The following is a 14644-nucleotide window of genomic DNA, read 5'->3' on the forward strand; positions in this document are numbered from 1 at the left end:
AAGCAAGCGGCCCTTTAGTTAAAAGAAATAATAATTTCACCAATCTTTTAGAAAACCAGAACTATCAATAATCAGTTGATAAGTAAGGAGATTTACTGTGCACTAATTCTTCATCTTCTGGGTTCAAATTCAAAGACTTCTCTCAGTTGGGGACATGTGTTTTTATTATTGATTTTTTTAACTGATGTTTTGATTCAAATATTTCAGAAACATATCCCTGAACAACATTCCACATCCTCTAGATTAAAGCCCAGCTCTGTCTGTCTACCTATGAAGAGGGTCTTACTCTGGAAGCTGCAAATGGATTGCTCAACTAAATGGCGGAACTGACTCTTTATACAAGAGCTCAGATGGAATACAACAAAATAGCGGAACTGTTAATCAAAATAGTGAGGTCCCTTAAAGAGAATAGCAGACCTGTCAATCAAAATAGTGAGGTTCCCTAAACAAAATAGTGGACCTGTCAATCAAAATAGTGCGTTTCCCTAAACAAAATAGTGGACCTGTCAATCAAAACAGTGAGGTCCCCGAAAGAGAATGGTTGCCCCACCCTGGTTGTATTGTCAGTCCGTGAGCGATTCCTGCTGCAAAACAGGGGACGGAAGTCTGGCGATACATAAGAGATACACACGGTATCACCTCTGGGCTGGGCTCAGTTGTGACTATTATTCATTAAATTAATAATTAAAGTGATCGGATATTTCACCGTGCTTTTGAACTGTTCTCTGAACCTGGACTGAGTCACCCCATAAATAAATGTGTTTGTGCAGGAACTTAAAAGCTGCAGCATAGATCCAACTTGTCCAAAGATATACGAAGAATCTTTGTTATCGAAATAATTTCTTCCTGCAATGTTATAATATAGGATATCTATAACATATATCAGCCAAAGAAGTATGAAACTGCCGGATATGGTAAAGAGTAAAATGACAGACTTCTTTCTGCTCTCCATCTCTGGGTCATTGCAATTCTCTCCCTTGCTCTGACCCCTCAGTCCCTTACGGACTCGACTGGTCACTAAAATGTGCCTGACGGTCAGAGCATTGAGCAACAAAATTAAAGCCATTGGGAGCAATGGGTTTAAAATCACACCAAACAAATCAAATCCCACCCATCCCGGCTCAGTATAATAACTTGGTTTTGTATAACAATCCCACGGTACATTGTCGACTATCGCACCAGGTTCGTATATAAAGTAGAATGGAACGTCTTTCAAACAGAGCAGAATGCAGGTTGTTGCTAGAACGACAGCCGCCGTTCTCTTGGTGCAATATTTAGTTTTCAGCTTCTGGCAACAAATGGCCACAAATCGATCAAAGGAGAAAGTGACGGTGAACCAGACCGAACAGTCGATCGCTGTGTAAAGCAGGACAGCGGTAACACTGCACACAGGGGTGATGTCCAGGAAAGATCCTGGGAAATAATAATAACTGAGCCGCCACAGTATGACCTCAAAGACAATGACCAGTAGATCCGCCGCTGCCATGGCCACCAGGTAGTGTGTGGTGCAGGTGGAGAGACCGCACTTTCCCCGGGATAGGATCACAATCGCCATTAAATTAACTGTAAGAAAGAGAAGGGAAAAGAGATTCGAAATTACTGGTCAAAGTCAACGAACCATTCTCCGTGTCTGATCCCAGACAGTAAGTCAATGAGTGTTGGGATATCTCGGTGTTCTCCTGAACCAGAGAGCAGTTATGCGAGTGTGGGAATATCCAAGTGTTCACATTAACCCAGACAGTAAGTGTGTGAATGTGGGAATATCCAAGTGTTCACATTAACCCAGACAGTAAGTGTGTGAATGTGGGGATAATCCAGTGTTCTCCTGAACCAGAGATTAATTATGCGAGTGTAGAGATATCCCAGTGTTCACATTAGCCCATATAGTAAGTGTGCGAATGCGGGGATATCCCAGTATTCTCCTGAGCCCAGACAGTAAGTATGTGATTGTGCGGATATCACAGTGCTCTCCAGGGCCCAGACAGTAAGTTTGTGAGTGTGGGGATATCCCAGTGTTCCCCAGAGCCCATACAGTAAGTATGTGAGATAAAAACAGAAAATGTTGGAGACGCTCATCAAGTCAGGCAGAATCTGTGGAGAAACAAACATAGTTTATCCAGCATTTTGTGTTTTTATTTCAGATTTCCAGCATCATCAGTTTAGAGTTTAGAGTAAATATGTGAGTGTGGGAATATCCCAGTATTCTCCTGAGCACAGATAGTAAATATGTGAGTGTGGGAATATCCCAGTATTCTCCTGAGCACAGATAGTAAGTATGTGAGTGTGGGAATATCCCAGTATTCTCCTGAGCACAGATAGTAAGTATGTGAGTGTGGGAATATCCCAGTATTCTCCTGAGCACAGATAGTAAGTATGTGAGTGTGGGAATATCCCAGTATTCTCCTGAGCACAGATAGTAAATATGTGAGTGTGGGAATATCCCAGTATTCTCCTGAGCACAGATAGTAAGTATGTGAGTGTGGGAATATCCCAGTATTCTCCTGATCACAGATAGTAAGTATGTGAGTGTGGGAATATCCCAGTATTCTCCTGAGCACAGATAGTAAGTATGTGAGTGTGGGAATATCCCAGTATTCTCCTGAGCACAGATAGTAAGTATGTGAGTGTGGGAATATCCCAGTGTTCTCCTGAGCACAGAGAGCAATTTGTGAATGTTGGGATTTCTCAGTGTTCTCCTGAACCCAGACACTAGGAATGTGAGTGTGGGAATATCCCAGTGTTCTTCGGAGCCCAGACAGTATGTATGTGGGAAGAAAACGGAAAATACTGGAGAAGCTCAGCAAGTCAGGCAGCATCTGTTTCTATTTCAGATTTCCAGCATCAGCAGGATTTTGTTTTTGATTTAGAGTAAGTATGTGAATGTGGGATTTTCAAAGTTTCCTAGGCCCAGACAGTAAGGTTGTGAGTGTGGGGATATCTCAGTGTTCTACTGAGCCCAGACAGTGAGTATGTGAATGTTGGGCTATCTAAGTGCTATACTGAGCCCATACAGTAAACGTATCACTATGGGGATATATCAGTGTTTTACTGCGCCCAAACAGTAATTATGTCTGTGTGGGGATATATCAGTGTTCTGTTCGGCCCAAGAAATGTGAATGTGAGTGTTGACATATTCCAGTGTACACCTGAGCCCAGACAGTAATGCAAGTATATCCTTCCTAAGGTAAGGTGACCAAAACTATACGCAGTACTCCAGGTGTGGTCTCATCAAATCACTGTACATTTCCTTACTCTTCTCCGTCAACCCCTTGAAATAAAGCTCAACATATCATTTGCCTTCCTAATTGCTTGCTGTACCTGCATGTTAACTTTCTGTGTTTCGTGTACAAGGACATCCAAATCTCTCTGAACACCAACATTTAATAGCTTCTCACCATTTAATAAAATATTCCTTTTTTTATCTTTCCTGCCAAATTGAATGACCTCCCATTTCTGCAATTATACTGCCTCGGCCACCTTCTTGCCCACTCACTAAACCTGTCGATTTCCCTTTGTAGACTCTTTGCATTCTCATCACAGCTTATTTTCCCACCTAGCTTTGTATTGTGAGAAAACTCGGATACGTTACAATCGGTCCCTCCTTCTAACTCATTAATAAAGATTGTGAAAAGTTGAGGCCTAAGCGCTGATCCTTGCGGCACCCCTCTAGTTACAACCTGCCTACCCTAGGATGATCCGTTTATTCCTACTCTTTGTTTTCTGCCCTTTAATCAATCCTCAGTTCATGCTAATATAGTACCTCCAATCACATGAACCCTAATCTTGTGTCACAACCTCTTGTGTGGCCCCTTATCGAAAGCCTTTCGAAAATCCAAATAAACCACATCCGCTGGTTCCCCTTATCTGCCCTGCTAGATACACCCTCAAAAATACGAATAGATCTATCAATTACAATTTCCTTTTGATAAAACTGTATTGACTCTGCCTAATCATATTATGATTTTTAAGGCCCTATTACTAAGTGCTTAATAATGGATTCGAGCATTTTCCCGACTACTGATGTCAAGCTAACTGGACTGTAGTTCCCTGTTTTCTCTCTCCTTCCTTTCTTGAATAGTGCGGTTACATTTGGTACCTTCCAATCCACGGGGATCATTCTAGAATTTAGTGAATTCTGGAAGATCAAAACTAATGCTTCCACTACCTCTGCAGCCACCTCTTTTAAAACCCTAACATGTAGGCCATCAGTTCCAGGGAATTTGTCGGCTTTTGGACGAATTATTTTTTCTAATACTTTTTCTTTACTCATCTTAATTACTTTATGTTCCTCCCTCTCATTAGACCCTTGGTTCCCCACTATTTCCGTTATGTTTTTTGTGCCGTCTGCTGTCAAGATAGATATAAAATCTTTGTTTAATGTCTCTGCCATTTCCTTTTCCCCCATTATAATTTCTCCTGTCTCTGCCTCTAAGGGACCTACCTTTACTTTCGCTAATTTCTTCCTTTTTACATACTTGCAGAAATTCTTACAATCCATTTTTATATTTCTTGTTAGTTTATCCTCATATATTTTTTTCCCTCTTTATCAATTTCTTGTTCAACCTTTGCTGATTTCGATAACCCTCCCAATCCTCAGGCTTAGTCCTCTTTTTAGCAACATTGTAAGCCTCTTCTTTTAATCTAATACTATCCTTAACTTCTCTAGTTCGCTCGGTTGGATCACTTTTCCAGTGGAACTTTTACTCCTCAAATGTATGTATATTCTCTGGGAAGTATGAATTATTTCTTTAATTGTTAGCCATTGCTTATCTACCATCATATTTTTAATCTAATTTCCCAATCTACCGTAGCCAACCTTTCCCTCATATCTGCATAAATGTCGTTGTTTAAAATTAAGACCCTAGTTTCGGACTTACATACATCATTCACAAACTCCAATGAAATTCTATCATATTATGATCCCTCATCCCCAGAGGATCCTTTATTATAAGATTAGTAATTAACCCTGTCTCATTACACAATACCAGATCTAAAACAGCCAGTTCCAATGTTAGTTCCTCGACATATTGTTCTACAAAACCTTCTCGAATGCATTCCATGAACTCGTCCTCCAAACTACTTTTGCTAATTTGATTTGCCCATTCTCCATGAAGATTAAAATCCCCCCATCATTATTGCATTACCCTTGTTACAAGCTCCTCTAATTTCCTGATCTTTACGCTGTCCAACAGTAGAACTAGTGTTAGGGGGCCTGTAAACTACTCTCACCAGTGTTTTCTGCCCCTTGTTATTTCTTAGCTCCATCCAAACTGATTCTACATCCTGATTTTCTGAGCTAAGATCCTTTCCCACTACTGCCTTTATCTCATCCTTTATTATCAGGGCTAACCCCAGCACCCCTCACCCCCGACTCCTTTTCCATTTTGCCTATCTTTTCTAGACGTCAAGTAACCTGAAATATTTAGTTACCAACCTTGGTCACCCTGCAACCACGTCTCAGTAATGGCTGCTAGATCAAACCCATTTATCTCTATTAGTGCAATTAATTCATCTACATTGTTACGAATGCTTCGTGCATTCAGATACAACGCCTTTAATTTTGAATTTTTTTCCTATTTTTCCCTGATGTGACCTTAGTCACTAATGCCCTATTACTGTTGTTAAATTTTTTCTCCCTTCCTGACTTACTCTGCTTGTTTTTACCCAAATCGTTATTCTACACTGACAGATACTGCCAGTAATAGATGACCACTGGGGTTAGATGTTCCATTCGTTTTAATGACCCAAATTCGGTACAATTCTGCAGTGACAGATACTCCCAGTAATACAGGTTCATTGGGGTCAGGAGTTCCAATCCATTTAGTGACACACAATCAATACTGTTCTGCACCGGCAGCCACTCCCAGAAATACTTGGCCACATAGGATCGTTAATATTTATGACATTTATTTATTGAAATTGTACCACTGATCCGCTGACTGTATAACGGTCACCACTCGACCAGAATGTAACATTGTCAGTTATAGATTAAAACCTGAGGCCAGCTCACACGCAGATTTACACAATATAAATGTTTATAATCACTTACCAGGTACACCAATGACGGCCAGGATCAGGTAGTATATTTTTCTGATAATTAAAAATGTCGCAAGCATTTTTTGTGAGTAGCGATCTGTCCCTTCGTGCTGCAGGTAATCGCTCTGAATTAAATTCTGTGGCAATACATTCCCAGAGCCTTTAATTTATACCCTATGGGATCTCCACGGGGATATTGCGGTTGCAATAACCGTTCAAAATTAGTTTTATTTTTTCGAACAAACAGATTACGACATCTGATTTCAGTCCCTATTGAGATGGAATATATTTAATATATTTAACGCTCAGACTGAATTGTAACACTCCAAAGACTGCACAATTAGAATGACATTAATCAACGGATGAAAATTGGAAGCTTGATGTGATGATGTTGCTCCTTCAAACAAGATCAGGCCCATTTATGTATCACATATTGTTTTGCTGATGTCCTTCACTCTGCTGTGTTCATTCAGTAAATAAAATACAATAGTTACAGATTCCGTCTCAGGGTTGCTGTATTGCACTCTGGGATGTGGCTCCAGTCTTTAACGATGGCCATTATTTTGCCAATTAAAGTGGGGAACTTGAGCCTGTCTGACGGACATAGTTACTTTCTCGCACAGAATTGGGCTGTTCAATTTAGCGAGTTATTTACTTACATTCTTCTTATACAAAGTAGAGATGTTAAAAAATCATTATAAAGTATTTATTAAAATAAGCAAGTGGCGAGGGAGCATTGCAACTAATTGCACACATCGGCATAAAAACAATTCGAAGGAAACACCTCGAACTAATACAACATGTTAACTAAAAGAACATCTCAAACTAATGCAGCAACTCAAACTTGTATTAAACCTCAGTCTAATTCTGCAACTTAAATTAATGCAGTACCTCAAACTAATACAACACCTGAAACTAGTACAGCATCTTAAACTGATTCTGCACCTGGAACGAATACAGCACCTAAAACTAATAGAAACATTCAAATTGATTAGGCATCTCAAACTAATATAAATGTTCAAATTAATAACTCACCTCAAACTAATACAGCACCTGAAACTGACACAGGATCTCAAACTAATTCAGAACCTCAAACTATGAGAGCTTGTAACACTAGTACAAAATCTCAAACTAATACAACGCTTAAACCAATAGAACACCCCAAACTAATGTAAACAATTCAACTAATGCAAACACTCCAACTAATACGGCACATCAAAACTATACAACATCTCAAACTAATGTAAACTATTAAACTAATGCAAACACTCCAACTAATGCAGCACGTCAAACCAATACAGCATCTCAAACTAATTTAAACTATTGAACTCATGCAAACACTCCAACTAATACGGCACATCAAAACTATACAACATCTCAAACTAATGTAAACTATTAAACTAATGCAAACACTCCAACTAATGCAGCAATTCAAACCATACAACAGCTCAAATTAATAGAGCAACTCAAATTAATGGAGCAACTCAAAAGAATACAACACCTTAAATTAATATAGAACCTCAAACTAATATAACACCTCAAACTATTACAGCATGTAACACTAATACAAACACTCAAACAAATACAGCCCCACAAACTAATGCAGCCCCTCAAATTAATACAGCACCACAAACTAATGCAGCACCTCAAACTAATACAGCTCTTCAAACTAATACAGCATCTCTAATTAATCGAGCAACTCAAAAGAATACAGCACTTTAAACTAATACAGAACATTAAACTAATACAGCCCCTCAAACTAATACAGCCCCTCAAACTAATACAGCCCCTCAAACTAATACAACATCTCAACCGAATACAGAATCTCAAACTAATGCAGATTCGCAAACCAATACAGCAGCTCAAACAAATACAGCCCCACAAACTAATGCAGCCCCTCAAACTAATACAGCTCTTCAAACTAATACAGCATCTCTAATTAATCGAGCAACTCAAAAGAATACAGCACCTTAAACTAATACAGAACCTTAAACTAATACAGCCCCTCAAACTAATACAGCCCCTCAAACTAATACAGCCCCTCAAACTAATACAATATCTCAACCGAATACAGAATCTCAAACTAATGCAGATTCGCAAACTAATACGGTACCTCAAACTAATACAGTACCTCAAACTAATACAGCAGCTCAAACTAATACAGCACCTCAAATTATTACTTTACCTCAAACTAATAAAGCACCTCAATTAATACAAGACCTCAGTCTAATAAAACACCTCAAACTAATACTGAATGTAATACAACATCTCAAACTGATACAGCATCTCAAACTATTGCAGATTCGCAAACTAATACGGAACCTCAAACTAATACACTACCTCAAACTAACAAAGCAGCTCAAACTATTACAGTAACTCAAACTATTACAGTACCTCAAACTAATACAACACCTCAAACTAATACAGTACCTCAAACTAACAAAGCAGCTCAAACTATTACAGTACCTCAAACTATTACAGTACCTCAAACTAATACAACACCTCAAACTAATACAGTACCTCAATCTAATGCAGCACCTCAAATTAATATAGTACCTCAAACAAATGCAGCACCTCAAACTAATACAGTACCTCAAACCAATACAGCAGCTCAAATTAATACAGCACTTCAAACTAATGCAGCAGCTCAAACTAATACAGCTCTTCAAACTAATGCAGCATCTCTAATTAATCGAGCAACTCAAAAGAATACAGCACCTTAAACTAATACAGATCCTTAAACTAATACAGCCCCTCAAACTAATACAGCCCCTCAAACTAATACAGGACCTGAATCTAATACAACATCTCAACCGAATACAGAATCTCAAACTGATGCAGATTCGCAAACTAATACGGTACCTCAAACTAATACAGTACCTTAAACTAATACAGCAGCTCAAACTAATACAGTACTTCAAACTAATGCAGCAGCTCAAACTAATACAGTACCTCAAACTAATACAGCAGCTCAAACTAATACAGTACCTCAAACTAATACAGCAGCTCAAACTAATGCAGTACCTCAAACTAATACAACAGCTCAAATTAATATAGTACCTCAAACTAATGCAGCACCTCAAACTAATACAGTACCTCAAACTAATACAGCAGCTCAAACTAATACAGTACCTCAAACTAATACAGCAGCTCAAACTAATACAGTACCTCAAACTAATACAGCAGCTCAAACTAATACAGCAGCTCAAACTAATACAGCAGCTCAAACTAATACAGCAGCTCAAACTATTACAGTACCTCAAACTATTACAGTACCTCAAACTAATGCATCACCTAAAACTAATACAGCAGGTCAAACTATTACAGTACCTCAAACTAATACAGCAACTCAAACTAATACAGTACCTCAAACTAATACAGCAGCTCAAACTAATACAGTACCTCAAACTAATACAGCTGCTCAAACTATCACAGTACCTCAAACTATTACAGTACCTCAAACTAATGCAGCAGCTCAAACTATGATAGTACCTCAAACTATTACAGTACGTCAAACTAATACAGCAGCTCAAACTATTACAGTACCTCAAACTATTACAGCAGCTCAAACTAATACAGCAGCTCAAACTATTACAGTACCTCAAACTATTACAGTACCTCAAACTAATGCATCACCTAAAACTAATACAGCAGGTCAAACTATTACAGTACCTCAAACTAATACAGCAACTCAAACTAATACAGTACCTCAAACTAATACAGCAGCTCAAACTAATACAGTACCTCAAACTAATACAGCTGCTCAAACTATTACAGTACCTCAAACTATTACAGTACCTCAAACTAATGCAGCAGCTCAAACTATGATAGTACCTCAAACTATTACAGTACGTCAAACTAATACAGCAGCTCAAACTATTACAGCACCTCAAACTATTACAGTACCTCAAACTAATACAGCACCTCAAACTATTACAGTACCTCAAACTAATACAGTACCTCAAACTAATACAGCACCTGTAGGAAAATCTGTTTCTGCAGTGATTCTTGAACCTGTTCAATAGTCAAGCAAAATGAAGTAACAATCACAGTCGTTTCTTTACTCAAAAGTAATTATTTAATGATGTTATAATTCATACGAGCATGCATGAGGCAACATCAAACCAGACAAATGATCGTACTAAAGCTGTTATACACTTAGTGTCTTGCAATGGTATTATTTAAGAATTTAACAATTGATAAGAACCTCAGGCAAATCAAGTAATAGATAATTACTTAAATCAAGGGTTTTGCTCATCAAGGTCTGAAGTGATCAGCTTTTTGGCACTTGAGGTTCTTTGCCCTTGTTTCGGACATCCTTGTTGCAACTCAACTTTCTTTCAAGCTTGCTCGGTCGACTACAGAGAGAGAGACAGAGATTGGTTTTGCCGCAATGTCTTCTTTTTATATTGTTTTGACCCAAGGAGGCATAGGATTGGGAGGAAAGTCATTTTCTGTTCAATCGCCCCATTTGTTATTTGGATTAGGTATCTCTGATGTAGTTAAGGAATGTGAGAGGCCACTTTATTATCTTTCTTTATGGCGTTTCATGCATAGATCAAAATGTGTGGCCTTTTTTTGTCAGTACAAAGACTAGGTTAATGGTCTTGATGTCTCCAATTCTAGTTGCTTCAGTAGTTTCAAATCCGTTACTTATACCATTTGATTTATGGTATATCTTACGCGGGTCCTACACTCTGATGTTCTTTGAATGGAATACCAGAAAAAGAATGAATAGCCCATTGGTTTCCTGTAAACAACTTTTAATGTACGCTCTTTTAGCAACATGTTGCCTTTTGTATTCGAGCAACCTCCTTCTCTGGCATCAGCCCAGCTGTGATGAAAAGAATGTGCTTTAAAAGCCTAACAAGCCTTTAAGCTCAATATTATCTATCCAGCTTATTTATCTAATAATCTGTATATATCTATCTATCTTTAAGCACAGCACCATGTCTTCGGTACTGAAACACATCCTCTCCAATGTTATCAGCAAAATTGAGAAAAGAACAGGATTTGCGAGAACACAGTTTAAGCCAATTCTGTCCACATTACAGTTTTTAAAATATAATGTTTAAAAGGGGCACGGTTAAAACTTTCCTTCAAATGTAACATTGTTCAATTCAAAGGGGTCTCTCCTGAAGTGTGTCTGTCTGGCCTTCTGGCTAACCCAATTCAAACCATGAGCACTGGCTTTCGTTGTTAGGTTTTTATCATTGATTCCAGTTTAAGACAGTTTTTCAGTGACATTCGCAAAAAAGAATGTTTCCTTTCCATGTTTTCTAACTAAATGTCGCATTATGCATCAGTAAATTATCATAATAAACACTAGTATACGTTGTGTACATTTTAAAGCCATATTAATTATGTTGATCCAAGGATTTTGCCACACATTATACATTGTTTCCAACCATTCATGTTCGACTAGCGTTGGTACATTTCGTTCGATGAGCACATTGGATTGCTTCATTTTAATCAAGTGGTGAAGTGAGCCATGTGACGGTGCCAGTATACACTTAAGACTAAATGATATCAGAGGAATAGGGTGACCAAAGGGTAGTACAGCTTATATTGCCTCCTCCTGTAGAGAGAGATTAATATGAGTCTCTGGTATATTGCGTGGTCGCATTGGCATGAGAGCATATTCCCCAACATAAGTAATTTCCGTGGTGGTGAGAAAGAAAGAAGAATAAGTGATAGGACAGTTAGTATTACCATGTCTGAATATAACATCATTGGTGATTCTACAATGCCGACCTCGGGTTTGATAAGCCACGTGGGTACCAACCCACCTATTGATAACATTCACCGCTTTTTAAGCAAGGAGAGAGAGGAAAACCAGGGAATTGTAGACCAGTTAGCCGAACATCTGTTGTGGGGAAAATGATGGAGTCTATAATTAAGGATAGGGGTGACTGAATACCTCGAAAATGTTCAGTTAATCAGAGAGAGAGAGCCAGCATGGATTTGTGAAAGGTAGGTCGTGCCTGACAAACCTGATTGAATTTTTTGAAGAGGTGACTAAAGTAGTGGACAGGGGAATGACAATGGATGTTATTGATATGGACTTCTAGAAGGCATTTTATAAGTTCCCTGAATTGAGGGGAAAGTACGGACTTGGTTAGCAAGTTGGCTGAACGAAAGGCGACAGAGAGTAGGGATAATGCATAGGTACTCACATTGGCAGGATGTGACTAGTGGAGTCCCGCAGGGATCTGCTTGGGGCCTAAATTATTCACAATATTTATTAACGACTTAGATGAAGGTATAGAAAGTCTCATATCTAAATTTGCCAATGACACAAAGATTGGTGGCATTGTAAGCAGTGTAGGTGAAAACATAAAATTGCCAAGCGATATTGATAGATTAGGTGAATGGGCAAAACTGTGGCAAATGGAATTCAACGTAGGCAAATGTGAGGTCATCCACTTTGGATCAAAAAAAGGATAGGACAGGGTACTTTCTAAATGGTAAAAAGTTAAAAACAGTGGATGTCCAAAGGGGTGTAGGGGTTCAGGTACATCGATCATTGAAGTGTCATGAACAGGTGCAGAAAATAATCAAGAAGGCTAATGGAATGCTGTCCTTTATTTCGAGAGGACTAAATTACAAGGGGCAGAAGTTATGCTGTAGCTATACAAAACCCTGGTTAGACCGCACCTGAAGTACTGTGAGCAGTTCAGGGGACTGCACCTTCGGAAGGACATATTGGCCTTGCAGGGAGTGCAGCGTAGGTTTACCAGAATGATACCCGGACTTCAAGGGTTTAGTTACGAGGAGAGATTACACAAATTGGGGTTGTATTCTCTAGAGTTTCGAAAGTTAAGGGGTGAACTGATAGAAGTTTATAAGATATTAAGGGGAACAGATAGGGTTGATAGAAAGAAACTATTTCCGCTGGTTCGGGATTCGAGGAGTAGAAGCATAGTCTAAATATTAGAGCCAGAACTTCCAGGAGTGAGATTTGAAAACATTTCTGCACACAAAGTGGGGTAGAAGTTTGGAACTCTCTTCCGCAAACAACTCCTATCTCAATTGCTAAATTTAAACCTGAGATTGATAGCTTTTTGTGAACCAAACGTATGAAGGGATATGGAGTTAGATCACAAATCAGCCATGATCTTATCAAATGGCGGAGCACGCACGAGTGGCTGAATGGCCTAATCCTGTTCCTTTGACATTTGTTAATATATTTTTTTTCCTAATTCTTTCCATATCGTGACCATCTTGTATTTGGTCTGATTTGATTCGGGCTCCACACAATACACAATGGAGGGATCATCCGTCCACGGTGGGCGAGGCATTGGCCTCGGCGTCGGCCTTAATTGCCATGGGCCAGTATTTCTCTGTCCTGCCGCAGGTGGGTGTAATACTATGACGTCCTCGTCCCACACCATGGGTCAAACTTGAGGAGTTGTTTTCTTCACCTGACTAATCACACAAAGTATATCAACCTTGTACTAATTGATCTGAATGACATGGGAACATTAATCGTTTCCCTTTCCCAGGACTACATTGGACACTGATGGACTGGATTTATCCACAATGGGATATCGTCCAGAAAAACGAGCCGCAAATGTCCCTTTTTATTGCATGTTTTTACTATTACTTTCTGTCCCACATCCAATTCCACTGCTTTGATTTTGGAGTCAAAATATATCATGTTGATATTTACAGATTGTCCAATATTATCAGCTGCAAAACCCATTGTCTTTTGCGATTGGTCACATAATTGTTCAACATGCCAATCTTGAGTCAAGGCCTGATACTGAGGCTCAGACATATCCTGATACATCAAATGTTCAGGGGTTCTCATCACCCTCCCTGTCATTAACTCATTGGGTGAAACCTTTGTGGTACGTGATTCAATGAATCTCATAGCCATTAATGCCAAAGTCAGCAATTTGTCCAATGTTTTGCGGGATTATCCAATCGACTTCTTTTGCATTGTTTTTAATGTTCAGTTCATTCTTTCCACTGTCTCATGATGTAAGAATATGTGAAATATGGAATCGTGTTTTGATTCCTAGCAGCTGCAAAGTAGTTTGCATTGCCCTCCACGTAAAATGACTACCTTGTTCTGAGTCGATGGACTTTGGGAGTTCTCATCTGGTATGTGGTGAACTAGTTATTTCGTAGTGACCTGTGCTGTCACATTATGGGTTGGAAATGCTTCCACCCACTTTGAGAAATTGGACATGAATTTAGATTTGAGATTAGGATCAGATCAGCCATGATCTTGTTGAATGGCGGAGCAGGCTCGAGGGGCCAATTGGCCTACTCCTGCTCCTATTTCATATGTTCTTATGTTCTTATGACTACCACCAATACATGGAAACATGGAAAATACGAGCAGGTGCAGGCCATTCGGCCCGTCGAGCCTGCTCCGCCATTCAATATGTTCATGGCTGAACCTGTATCTCAATACCATATTCCCGCTTTCTCCCCATACACCTTAATGCCTTTTGTGTCCAGAAATCTATCTAGCTCCTTCTTAAATATATTAAGTGACTTGGCCTGCATAGCCTTCTGTGGTAGAGAATTCCACAGGTTCACCTCCCTCTGAGTGAAGAAATGTCACCTCATCTCAGTTCTAAATGTCCTACCCCGT

The 14644-nt window shown here is 39.1% G+C and overlaps 1 protein-coding gene and 1 pseudogene across 1 annotated transcript; one reads left to right on the forward strand and one right to left on the reverse strand.

The window, feature by feature from the left end:
* LOC137335924 (zinc finger protein 271-like) overlaps window positions 1-14644 on the forward strand; it is a 144673-nt pseudogene that overhangs the window by 104150 nt on the left and 25879 nt on the right.
* On the reverse strand, window positions 653-6116 carry LOC137335627 (probable G-protein coupled receptor 139). The gene is made up of 2 exons (XM_068000928.1): window positions 6050-6116; window positions 653-1563 (listed from the first exon to the last, which is right to left on the reverse strand). Exons 1-2 carry the CDS (start codon window positions 6114-6116, stop codon window positions 653-655), a joined length of 978 nt encoding a protein of 325 aa, XP_067857029.1.

Source organism: Heptranchias perlo, chromosome 20 (genome assembly GCF_035084215.1).
Source record: "Heptranchias perlo isolate sHepPer1 chromosome 20, sHepPer1.hap1, whole genome shotgun sequence".
Taxonomy (NCBI): Eukaryota; Metazoa; Chordata; class Chondrichthyes; order Hexanchiformes; family Hexanchidae; genus Heptranchias; species Heptranchias perlo.

What these genes read in the sequence shown, in the direction of transcription:
- LOC137335627 (XM_068000928.1), bottom strand. Translation starts at nt 6,116, where the DNA reads ATGCTTGCGACATTTTTAATTATCAGAAAAATATACTACCTGATCCTG. An exon ending in GGCCGTCATTGGTGTACCTG is followed by an intron (nt 1,564 to 6,049) that starts GTAAGTGATTAT and finishes TCTTTCTTACAG; the next exon opens with TTAATTTAATGGCGATTGTG.